At 47.1% G+C, this 12,913-nt stretch overlaps 1 protein-coding gene across 1 annotated transcript; it reads left to right on the top strand.

The window, feature by feature from the left end:
• Nucleotides 1–7,160: 7,160 nt before the first annotated feature.
• On the top strand, nucleotides 7,161–8,277 carry BJ212DRAFT_1591510 (uncharacterized protein; the record flags this gene model as incomplete). Its single annotated transcript, XM_041342519.1, has 4 exons — nucleotides 7,161–7,354; nucleotides 7,407–7,664; nucleotides 7,825–7,969; nucleotides 8,141–8,277. Exons 2-4 carry the CDS (start codon nucleotides 7,572–7,574, stop codon nucleotides 8,275–8,277), a joined length of 375 nt encoding a protein of 124 aa, XP_041185893.1. The 5' UTR covers nucleotides 7,161–7,354; nucleotides 7,407–7,571.
• Between the last annotated feature and the right edge of the window lie 4,636 nt (nucleotides 8,278–12,913).

Consider the following 12,913-nt stretch of genomic DNA (forward strand, 5'->3'; position numbering starts at 1 on the left):
ACTCTGACTTCTCTATAGCAACTCTCGAACTTCAAGTCGTGATTCAAGCAATAATTATGATAAATTATAAAATACAAATAAAATACACGATGATATTTTATTATGTAATATTATATGCTCGAAAGTTAGCTGGAATATACTAGATGGTCACGCGGGTTCGTGTGTCTCATGGGTTCGTGTTTTCATTCTAGCACATGCAATTCTACACAGAATCCTTCTGTATGTTACATATTAGTTTTCCCCAGCATAATACACATTGTCATATTTTTTTTGTGAAAAAATTCCAAGTGGTTCTCGTGCCAGGGCTCAGTTTATGGTGCTAGAGGCTAGTTTTACACATAGAATGCACACTCCAGCAAGCATATCATCACGGAAAATTCTGAAATGGTACATCGTGATTCTATATGATTAGGCAATGTTAAATAAATTTGTCCGAGACTACTTTCTCAATAGAATGACGTGCAGTATAAGAAACACGACCAGACGTGACAATCCATCCAAAGTGTGATATAGGAATTGAGATTCCGCTGTGCCGAAATGCGGCACTAAACACATGCGTCATTTTTGGAGTCTTAGCGCTGAAGACCTGGATGGTCAAGCCTAAACACGCACGCACACGCACACAAGCACAACTGACGAGAACGTAGCACCGGCAAGTGCCACTGTCGAGCAACCTGAGCATCCTGCAGTTCGTCGTCGACTGAACGAGCATCACCCATTTACTCCGAGTTCCCAACACAATTTACATATACCTGGTACACATTATCATACTCTTTATCCTTATTCTTATGCTGATCATCAAGCGCCACCTCAACAACTACACCTACCTTATAATTCACGCTAGCCCTCGAGATTAAGTACCTGTCATCATACCTTACTGTCATATAGTCAACTGTAACATACTTGCATATCTTCCCGTACATTTCACATACTATCATTCTGTCTAATTTTACAAGATATTATTGTGCATCTCAAGCTCACTTGCTGGTGTATACGTGCGGAGCGTGAAATGGTTCGACGGCAGGGCGTTACATAGTGTGACAAAAACGCGAACCCTTGAGACAATCAGACGATAACCCTCCGCTGGACTCAACTCTTCAAATCTCGAGAAAAAAAGTAACAGGCATTGTATTTTCGACATCAGGCTATCCAACGGTAAAAGAATTTTCGATTTTGGCCCAGACGTTGAGGAGCTAATGTCGTTGCAAAAAAAAAAAACGCGAACTCTGGTGACCATCTAGTAGACAACAACGCGAAAGTGTTATTTCAAGTATGCCCAATTGTGTGTAGGCCAGAGCGCCCGTTGTACTTGTTGCTTTGTGGTGCTTGCCAGGAACTTTAATATCCATGTTATATTCGAGGTACTTTTTATTCTCTTTTTGAATCCATGTTTATTGTCCGTGGGGCAGACTGTGATGGACAATATGAATATGTATATTCAGGGTACTTGCATCACAGGTTGCTGTCCTCACGGCAATAAATATTCACGAGGGATTGTGACGCTGATGAGCGCCGAGCCACGATAATATGGAGCGTGCTGCGTGCCTGCGGTACTCATAAAACGGGGTCCATAACTAATATCGATTTTGCGGAAAGACGCGAAAGGGCGGTAAGTACGTTAGTTAGAACTTGAAGATCAGTAAACATCGGTCTACTGTAATCGGAACCGGAGGGTATAAATATATAGGTCAGTCATTTTATATACTTCAATTGTTGATGCCGATCAGCCGCGCCTACTATATCACTCATGCTTCAGCCTGGACTGTCTCAAGGTTCGTAGGAGTTCCGCGAAAGCATCCAGAGGCCACACGCGGGCATTTAATCGGTTCAATCACATCCGAACATCGCCGGTGACGATAGTACAAGTTGCATCTGTCCAAGAATAACCTGCGCGCTTGTCACTTCACGCGAGGTATGAGTTGGGTTGGCGATCCCCTCATAGATGGGATATTTATTCGCCTAACAAGTGATGGGGGGTTTGCATGGTAAAGCTTACCGATTATCATGCAACTCCGTTCGGCAATTCGATTATGACCGGCCAATGATCGACGTCGATGAACGGATATCACGTGTCTGTTTGACTATTTTCACTTTGGAAAGTAAATAGAACGAAAAAACATTACAAGGAACACGGAGTACAGCTAACTAGTAATGCTACAATCTCCGGAGATACCTCATCCAAGCAAGTAAAAAATATCAGTAATACAGTCACAAATATTACTTTGTGATGTGTAATGGCAATTATTGTCAAAAAAAAGGTGAACGGCAGGGAGTGACGCGGTGAGTATCGCTGCGGGGCTATTCATATCAACATAGCATAATTTAGGACAATACGCGCTGGGGCGTACGGGTGGAAGTCGGTTGAAAGGAGGAGGATGGCTTCTGCATGTCTGCAGGATTACCAACTGGGTATTGTTGGGGCGGCCGACCATTGATTAAAACAGGGGGCTGGTTCAGCGTTGGTGCCAAAGACGCTGCAATTTGCTGCTCCAACCGTCGCTTTTTGGTTCGCGGTGAAACGTCCCCATCCTGCACCTCTTGGTCATCAGTGGCACCACGCTTTTTCTCTACATTCCCGCCAAACTCAAAAGGCGCCCTAAACCGGGAGAAGGGTCTGGCAATTGTCGCTAGCATTTGTTCTGCGGTAATCTCTTGAAATCTCGTTCTCCACGTCTTAGCAAGTGCATCCCGCTTGGGTTTGGGAAGGTTGTACGCGCGCCATGGGTAATGTGGTCGTTTGTCGTAGGCTTCAAGCGCTTCCCTGTCTTTATTACTCCACCGCTCCTCCTCCTCCTCCCTCTTAAGCCAGCCAATATCAAGCAAGCGACGCGTTATTTTCCCTGGAAGACATGGTCGCATCATAGTGGGGTGCGAAATTACGGTCTCGTACGTGTTCCACGCCTGTAGTGGATCAAAGAGCTCGGCAGCGCGCTGCGGAATGGGAACAGCCTCGTGGCCAAAATCGCGAACTTTAATTCCCATTTTCTGGATTTCTTCTACAATTTCCTCTTGTGTAAGGTCCAGCGGAATAATTTCGGTGGGGGCAGGAGACGGAGCTGATGAGCGAGAAGGCTACACGCAGGTAATCAAAATTTGCTATTTCTACAATCGGTGGGTGACTCACTGGTTCTTGGGGCTCCGACGAGGGTTCGGTAGACAACACCGGTGTTGGGATGTCGAGTGTGGTCTCACTTTGGGTTTGTCCACCAAACGATGCGTCCAGACTAGACTCTCCTATATGCTGAGAGCCTGTACGAGGGATTGCGTGCTCCGACGTAGGAGCAGCGTACTGAATCAGATCACTGGCGGGCATATTTGTTCGGTCGAAGTCGAGTTCAAAGGAGTCGTATGCTTGGGAGGACAGCATCGCAAATGATACGAAACCAGGCGGATTTAATGTCCAGAAAGTGTGGACACTTTATACCTCCACAAGACTCGGTGTGATGAACTCAATTGTGTTGTTGTCAATGTCAAATTGTCAATGGCAGAATTTCTGTGGCAACTGCCAAGCGGCAATTCCCGGCAGCTTTAGAGGTGAACAAACAACAAAAGATGATAGTAGAGTCTGTTTTTAGAGAGGTCAAGCTAAGCCCTGAAGCCTGATTGACAATTACCTTGGTCTCACTTTTATTTTATCGAGCGGAAATAGTGCAGTTTGAGCAAATTTTTGGTACCCCTAATTAATGACTACTGGACGCGACGCGTCGCGTCGCGTCAACGTGGGTCTGTTCAACAATCCACGAGCCCTCTGAGAAATTCCAGAGGGTGTAACAGTCGTATAGACCGATGCGAACGAGGCCTCAAAGTACTTTTTACCAGTCTACTAACCAGTACCAGCTCGGTACTTGTCTGCTTGCTTGATGTCCGAATCGGATCTTGGTGCTTGTACCAGACGTTGACTTCAAAGAGTAGCGGGGGTAGATATTTAGCATGAGCGCTTTCCGTCTGGAAGCGCATATACAGATTGACACTAATGACAACGATGCAAGAAACCGATAGATGCTTGACCACGTGCCTTTTCTGCTGACGCAAGCTGTATAATTCAGCATTGAATCCAAAGGTTACAGCGAGCAGCTTGCCACGTAAAAACAGACAGAAGCCGGCCGATCAAGCTGCCGGTATAAGCAGCAACTGTCAAAATACCATGCAGGTCGACGGGCATGCTTATACTGCACATAGTAGACATGGACCGCTGGATCGTTTTTAGTCTTGCACATCGCCCTACACATTCACATTGATGATGATGAACAAGCGGTTCAATGAGTGTCCCCTCAGGGCTTGAGGACGATCCAACACCAGTCTGCCGTCCAAGAAAAGGCCAACCTCGGCGGTGTATCATCAGAAGTACTGAGAGAATTACATAGACTGTGTGCCAGCACGTCCTAGGATTCCACGAATTCGAAGTGTACAGTTCGCACGATATGATAGTGTTTTATTCCTGAATTTTGCCTCCATCGCGATACGACAGGTCACTGACATAGTCCATCAAGAATATTGGTACCAACGAGGCGGTTCGTCCTTCTTCAGCAACTGTTTGAAAACCGTATATTTTTCCTCCAACGGCGAGTTGGCTGGTAAGCCTTCGTAAGGATCGCTTGTGGTGAATGCAATGCACCAAGGTCCAAGAGGTCCTGTCTTGAGCGATCTTTAATCGATGTAACAGTGTGTAGCCCCATAGACACCTGTTAGCGCTCTGATATCCCTCGTTGCCAAGCATATTATCCCCCGCGCATCTTCATTCGTCTCGAGGGGCTCGTGAACCAAATCCATACCGCGCTGGGGCCAGTCGTCTTCCATCAGGTATAGTAGCACAGAACTTCGCCATGGCTTCGATGCTGGAAGAAGAATTAGAATATGGAAAGAAATGTGACGCAAGTGCGCGCTTACTCGTAGTCTCCCGCAGTCAGACTTTATACAGGTCCTTGATGGAACGAAGATGGTCGTTCCTTCTCTTCCAAGGCTCGGTAAGTCGCTTGGTCAAAAATATTGGCTTTATATGGCTTGGCATGTGACAAGGCACGTGAACGGACAGCCATAGTAACATAGAGTGGTACGCGACGCGTTTCAATGTCTCATGCTTTGTGCAATTTTCGAGGTCATGTTCACGACCGTAGCGTATTGTGTTCCAAGTTCTTCTACCAAAATTTGCAGACTGCTCATTTTATCACGGCTTAAAGTTGCAAGATGATATCGACTATCAAATAGTTACGTGTTCAACCCGGTATCACTTGGCGTATCAAGTTCACACGTCTAAGGCTTATAACGAAGGTCGAGGAATGTTGTGGAGACAACGCATTGACGACCCAAAGCTCGAGCTCGTTCCTCGAGCTGTATGTATCAGTCTCAACGATATGAAAGATTTTAGTGTGTTCTGACGCAGCCTGTATTGGTATTGAACAGTCGTTCAGTCATCATCATACAGAAGAAAACTAAGAGTTTGGACATCGACATTTCATTAGTAACAGAATCACTCCGGTAATGCTCAGACCTTATAGCAAACGGCAAGCGAACTTGGACATAGCTAACACGAAAATCAATAACAATTCAAAAGCATATAATTGTCGCATTGCTCGTGCCATCAGACGGCATAAACAATCCTAGAATTTGTATGATCCACGACAGCGTGCTCACATTCTGGATGAAGCGGTCTACTCCTTCTTGGCATCCCTCTCCCGCTTCTTCAGTGCCCTTCTCCTGATATCCTTATGAAGCGAATGGGTATAAGCAATAAGTCGAGTCTTCCATCCGACGACGTGCATCGCGTAATCGAGGAGCGCGTGGCTCCAGAACGCTGTGACCGTGCCTGGGCGCCCAGTGAATGCTGCACCGCAGGAGAAGCCAATTTTAGAGAGGCATGTGCGCACGTAGGATGTGGGACTGGGAATTAACGCAGATGTGCGTCGGATTTTGGACATCTTGGAAACCTGGAAAAGACAAGAAGGGGCATGGTGAGATGTAATGGCTCGGAGACGTAATGAATGTTACGCACGACAAAGTAAGTATTAAGGTATTGGACGACGATCCCATCGGATCTAACCTCCTCTGCGAGGGCGCTGGTAAAGGTTTCAAGGAACGCCTTAGTACCACTGTATGTCGCTAGCATTGGAGAAGGGACGAGTCCCGCAAAGGAGCCGAGGTTGAGAACCAACCCACGCTTCCTAAGTCCGTTCGCATTGAGGCAATAGAGGTGAGATGCAGGTTAGATAGCTCACCGCTGAATCATACCAGGGAGAACTGCATGCGTGACGCGAATTGTCGCATTCACGTTGATGGCAACGATGTCAGCATTTTCTTGTTCCACAGTTTCAGCAAAATAAGTGGGCATGGTGTGGGATTTTCCGACATTGTTAACTATGCTGTGTCAAAAACGAGGGCTCAAGAGTGCTACTGAGCACGCACCGAGCACACCAACATCGAGAGTTTGAAGAAGAGCTTTCAGGCCATCATATTTGAAGTTGTCGCTTTGGGCAAAGTCGATAAGGTAGATCTTGGTTTCAACTGTAGATTTTGTTTTCGTAGCTAGAAGAGTTGTGAGGCTTTAAAAAACACCGATGTGAAGAACTCGTACCAATCTCGACTGCTACGTCGTTCAACATCTTGGCGTTCCGTGCGATGAGCAAGACATTGAACCCCGCTGAACCTAGCTGGATTGCGAACTCCCTCCCAATGCCATCTGAAGCACCCGTAACGACTGGAATGAATGAATGAATGAATGAGATTTGCACGTCAGCAGAGGTCGCCTAACCAACCTGCCCATGCTCCCTTCTTAGCACCAAACTTCTTGAGCTGCGGTAAGGCAAGTCAGGTTCTCACCAGAGGGCTAAAGACACATGTTCTATAATCCACATACATGTGTCCCAGAAAGAATGAAGGTTTGAAAGAAGACGACAAGAGTTTTGAATGTAAAACGTGCAAATGTTAGAGCACCGAGAGAGAGCAGAAGTGCATACGGCCAAGGACAGTTATTGACTGTGACGCGAGTTGAGAAAGCGGGTATCATATCATACAAAACGACTGACCATGATCAAGCCAAACTTTGAGTGCAGTAGCGTCCATCGTCGCGTCGCAGTCGCGTGCTAAGGCTCACTAGTACTGGTGCACTGGCACAGGTTAATGACGAAATGCCACTCGTTGCTTAGTAAGCTCGTGTTTTTCTGTGGATGTCAGTGCCGCGGACCATCAGTTGGCAAGTTGATCAAGAGGGTACACGATTCACGAATCTCTTGATCATTTCGAATTTCCGCTTTTCCCTTACAAGCCCGTGTCGTTCAACTTTATTCTGTCAAGATCATGCCAGCCTGAGTTACATGGTTTCTCGATTTCTCACTGGGCAAATCGATCGTTTACTCGTGTGGTGACTGCAGCTAGTCCCTTATCTTATTCATATTGATATTATATGCGTCTAGTGCATCCCGGGGAATTGACCTTGAACTTACCAGGCAGAGGCAGCTCCTACAGTCATCTTCCAACACTGCTTGTCACCTGTCACTCTCCTGCCACACCCCTTGGCCTTGAATCTTGATGCCCTCAAATCCAGTCCTGGGACCCTCCATTTCGTTTAAATTGATATCATGAATGAAGGCAGTATCAAGACCGGGTGTTCAAAAGTTCTTGGGCTTCTCGATGGCACTGGGTTGGACTCTATCATTAATAACGCTGCGATCGTGCGTTTTGCTGTGTTAGCTTTTACAGGTTGTATGATGATTCCTGCACTGCAGAACCCTTGTAGGGACTTGCTGTTTAGCTTCGATCCAGCTGTGCTTGCAGAGATGATCAAATGCAATATCACGGGTCCAACACTGGTTACATTCTTCCTTCTCCCAGCCATGGAATAGCAGCAGCGAAGACATCGTCAACACGAGCTCCTCTCTTACCAGTGTCAACAAAGATCTCAAGCCCGAATCGACCAGCTACAATATCAGTAAGGTGGGACTTCACGTACTCGTAGGCGATCCCTTCATCGAAATCTGTGTGTGCTAGAATACTGAATATTATCTCTTATTTTCACGAATGAATTCTTTTGTGCTGTTTATTGATCTGTCGGTCTGTATTTCCTCTTGCAATTGCCGGTACTAGCCACGCAACAGACATGCAGACAAATGTGTGAGCGTCCCCACTTCATCTCCATCCTCATGGACAGACATGGGCGGCAAGGGTGCGGTGATCGAGCCCCATGTCTCCGAGTTTGTGACAGGCATTGTGAACATCGTGACGAAACCCACTACAGCTGATGTGGGCAAGTTTTACAATTATTTGGGCAAGCAGAATCCGTGGTGATAGAATACTCTTTGCGAAGTCGTATAGCCATCGATATAAATCTATATGCTGTGAGTGGTGGTGCAGGAAGTATGAACTTTTTAGGGCTTTGGCGCTTGTTTGGCGCAAGCCTCATGCTCCTGCTTTCGTGCTAAAAGCTCTGCTGGCTTCAATCACACTGTCAATCTGATATGCAAAACTGTACTCTTTTACGATCCGAACCGAATCGAAGAAGGCGAGGGTCCTAGCACATTATCATACCACCGCCATCCTGATATGCCCTTGATTCATCCAATTGCAATGGCAACGTAAGCCTCCGCACCAAACCCGCACGTTATTCACCGTTCACATCGCCCACCTCACCGATCACACGTGCTGAATCTCTGATGGTTCTTCTCCCACAGAGCCTCGATATCAAGACCGTTGTATCTCTCGAAGTGCGACGATATGACCTAGATATGATGGTGTACGCTCTATAGATTTACACGTCTGATTCCATGCTGGCTTATAGGGTCGACAGACTTGGAGTGCGTCCCAAAGCTCGCGGAATACTTGGGCACGTGGTTGATACGTGGCGGGCTTAAATCTGCGTGACGTGGCTCTCACTTCGCCAGCATGCATTTGGTGCGTGTTGGTCTTGTATTGACCCATTCATCAAATTTCCTCCCGCAGTCCCCCCGATATGCTGTTGTTGATCTCTTCAGATGACAGCCCTGTAAAAGACTAGTCGGCACAGAAGCAGTATCATCCAGGGGCTCTCGCGAGATGTTCTTCCATTTCGCGCATGTGCGCCTCCTGTTTTATAGTCTACACGCTTCAACTGGATGCGATATTGTGTCAGGGAAACGGCCGCGTGTCGCACATTAACTCGGTTCGGTAGATCTGATGGCCGTGTGCACTGGGGAGGTTTAAAGCGACCCGGGGAGGATTAGCCCAAGCTGAACCTTTACATTTAATCCCCACTCCCCTCCCAGCTAATCCTCCAACCGTACTAACGACCTGCAATGCCTGATGTCCATGGTGTCCTCATTATCGCCCGCAACGGCGACCGCACGGAGTTTTACCAAGATCCGCATACCTACGAGCCCTCTTACAGCGAGTCTACACCTCTCGGCGCTGTATGTCTACCCCATTCTCCGTGCACCCTACCTAATATACGACCTTAGGTAGAATCATATCAGCTTGGCTGCTATTTGAGATCGACGTACTTAAACCCCTCTTCCCCGTCGTACATCCAAGGCATCCATGCTGACCTCGTGCAGAACGATCAAGTGGTTGTGCATGCCAAGGCTGGTGGGGAAGGCACTTCGGTCTTTGATAGTGCCATAGCTGTCCTGCAAGGCCTCTTCCCGCCAAATTCAAACAACCAGATCGAGCTTGCTAACGGGACGAAGGTTGTCACTCCACTCGGGGGTTACCAGTACATTCCAGTCGAGATGGCCCCGAGCGGCGTTGACCGTGCGCTGGAGCCCTGGACTGAGTGTCCGGTGAGTTACGTGCCTCCAGGGGTCTGTGGAAGGCTGATTCGTGTGGTATATAGGCATTCGAGCAGCACATCAAGAGTGTGTATGCATCTGAGGGATTCAGGGAGACTGGGAAATCTGCAGGACACTTCTTTGGCGTCGTTCGCGACTATGTATTCGGGAGGCCTACGACGTTTGAAAATGCTGTACGTATTCTTCTGTTTCGTCCTTACTCGTGCTGATAATCCTATGTCAGTGGAATGTATGTAACACGCGACATTCTCATGGCCATTCTAATGTTGCGATATTTCATGTAGATCTATGACTTCATGAACTCACAACTTACGCACAACCAAACCTATGCTTACCGTCTTCCCCCGACTTTAATTGAGCAGGCCCACGGATATGCTAACTACCACGAGAACGCGATCTTCTCGGACAAGGAAACGGGTGGAATTGGAAATAGTACGTCTTACTGTCACGTATTGTTTGCGACTAGTAACCTTCTGCTTAGTTGCTGGTCGTACTATCCTTCACAGCATTCTTCACACCCTTCAACGCATCACTTTTGACGAGGACCCCCTCAAGTTGCTTCTCCTTGAGACGACTTACCAGCCATTCATCTCACTATTCCACATGATGGAGATGGTCAACGAGCACCCTCAGCTCGCTGCTATTCGTGAGTATTCTACTTCAGGCAACCTTACAACGACTCAATATTTGCATTACTACAGCAAACCGTGCATCCGCCCTTGCCTTTGAACTTCTTCGCGGACCTCCACCTGAACTCCGCGAATTCCTCCGCATCAAGTTCAAGAACGGGACCAATGAGGATTTCCAGACTTATCCCATCTTCGGTCACCAAGGAGACATCGCGGTAACAGAATTCCTGTATCGCCTTGAGGTAAGTTTCGTGCACGTTGTGTTTGGCTCGCACTCATACGTTTTCCAGAACTTTGCTGTCTCGAGCCAGAAACAATGGGAATCTGCGTGTGGAGTCCATAGCGGCTACTTCGGTATCACGTCTGCTGCTGAGAGCACGAACATGTTACTCGCTGCCTTCTCAGTATTCTTACTCATTGGCGTGTTTGCTTTGTCGTGGTTCAAGCGCAGGCGGAGCACATATGCTCCTATTCGTGAAGTGGTGAGTCGCTTTAATCTGCGCTGTGCTCTGTTGACTTACGGATACTGCTTGTAGCATGTTGTTAGCAACGAGAAGGGGAAACTTTTGCCATGAGTTTGGTGTGAGGTGGATAGGTGATATGGGCGTGGTTTTTTGCATCATGTCGTTTGAGTAGCGTTGCATTTGTTTAGATCAGCAGTCTTTGTTTACTTGGACTATGTTTCTGAATGATTCTAATTTCCTGCGAGAGGTCAGAGGCCTGCATGCCGCTATAAACAGAAGCGATTTGAAGGGGAACTCTTCCTGGTCCGTTCGAGTACAGTCACGTGCCTCGCATCTCATCGAGCATTCGAAATGAATCATGCCAATGTCTCTTCGTCTCGTCTCTTCTCCACATGGAAACACTTTTCGATCCCACAAAAGACCAGCTTCACGTTTTCATCGAACTGCTCTTTCGTTCTCTTCGCGCAGCTGCCAACAAGTACCCTAGCAACACCACAAAAAACGTCCCGCACAAATTTAGGGAAAAGTAGAGGAATTTTGAACAAGCCAGATAAAATACTAAAAGTTAGAGCCAACTCCACGGGGATGGCTATTAACAATCGTCTGCTTGTACGTCGTTCAACTCCATCAACAAATCCATATCGACCATCCCAGCAGCACGAAGGATATCCTCTTGGGGATCCTCGACGTCGCTCAAAAGGTCTGTTAGTACACGGAAGCGGTTCGTAAGCCAAATGATTTGGAGAATGCCAGCGCTATCGATAGGCATTGTACCGTTCCTTCCGTGCATCCCATTTGTCACGCGCATTGATAACGCTAACATAAGTAGAGAGCAGGTGAGCGCAAGTGCAAGCTAGATCTTTTGGTTAGTGATACATAATTCCCACACGCAACAGAATCCTTACGGGCCATAAGTTGATCTGGATGATCTATTACTTAGCCATGAAATTCATCATCGAATGATTCTGACCTTACACCAAGGTGCCATTGCAGAAGCTGCTGTGAAATGGTGGTGGTTTCATTTTTCCGATCAAACCCGCCACCGTCGGCGCCGAGTTGTCCGCCTTTTTAGCCGCCGTATGTCAGTTAACCGTTTCTGCACAAATCAATCGGAAGTCACAACATACCCGTCCATAGAAGTGCAGCATAGGCCTTTGATAGAGCCGATTCAAACTGGTCACGGCTGCACAAAACTTTCTTCGGAGTTGGAGGAGCGTGATTCAGGACAGAGAAGCCTGTGAACTTTGCTAGGTCGGGAAAGACGATATCTATTCCAATCTGCTGCATAAAAAATCTGACAAAGATGATTAGCAAGGACTGAACATTACTACGAGCTGTGCATAAATTACATTTCCAAAAGAGATAACCCATAACATGATGCTCGATCCTGGTTCATGCACCAGCCAATGGGGTGATGTGCCCCGCTTACGAAAGGAGAAACAAGCTATCGAGTGCCGAAAACCGTATGTTAGATCTCAGCCAGTTTATCAATGGCAGAAACTTACCCATTTTTCATGATGCAATGCACTTGCTGATGGCGGTGACCAAATATCCCATTTCGGCTCTTCCTCCGGCACTGACCATGCCTCCCATTCGCCAGAAACATTCGGCCCAAGGGATGGAGAAAGACCCAGTAGTTGATTGGTCTGTACATCCACAGTGGCGATATGGGGTTGAACGTCAATAGTGCACGCCACTACATGGACGTTGTACATGCTATGAATCAAGGGAGGCTGGGGACTACCTGTAGTCGTGTTCAGGACACATTCATGCGTAACAAAGCCTCTGACCTATGAAGGATATTTGAGGATATTCCCAATACACATGTTGAACTGTTTCAGCGGTGGGTAAATAGCTCGAGTTCACAGCGGTCGAGGCTATGAAAGCAACAGTCGGCTATAATATAGTTACTTAGCGAGAGATTCAAATTTCAGGAAGATTGGCACGTACTCCTGGAAAGAACAAGGAGATGGCATGATTTATCGTAACCTCATCTGAATCTAAGAATAGACGCTCGATGAGTCTATTCCAACAACAACAACAAAAATACATACATGGATGCACAAGC

This window comes from Suillus subaureus (assembly GCF_016647635.1).
Source record: "Suillus subaureus strain MN1 chromosome Unknown BJ212scaffold_113, whole genome shotgun sequence".
Classification (NCBI taxonomy): domain Eukaryota; kingdom Fungi; phylum Basidiomycota; class Agaricomycetes; order Boletales; family Suillaceae; genus Suillus; species Suillus subaureus.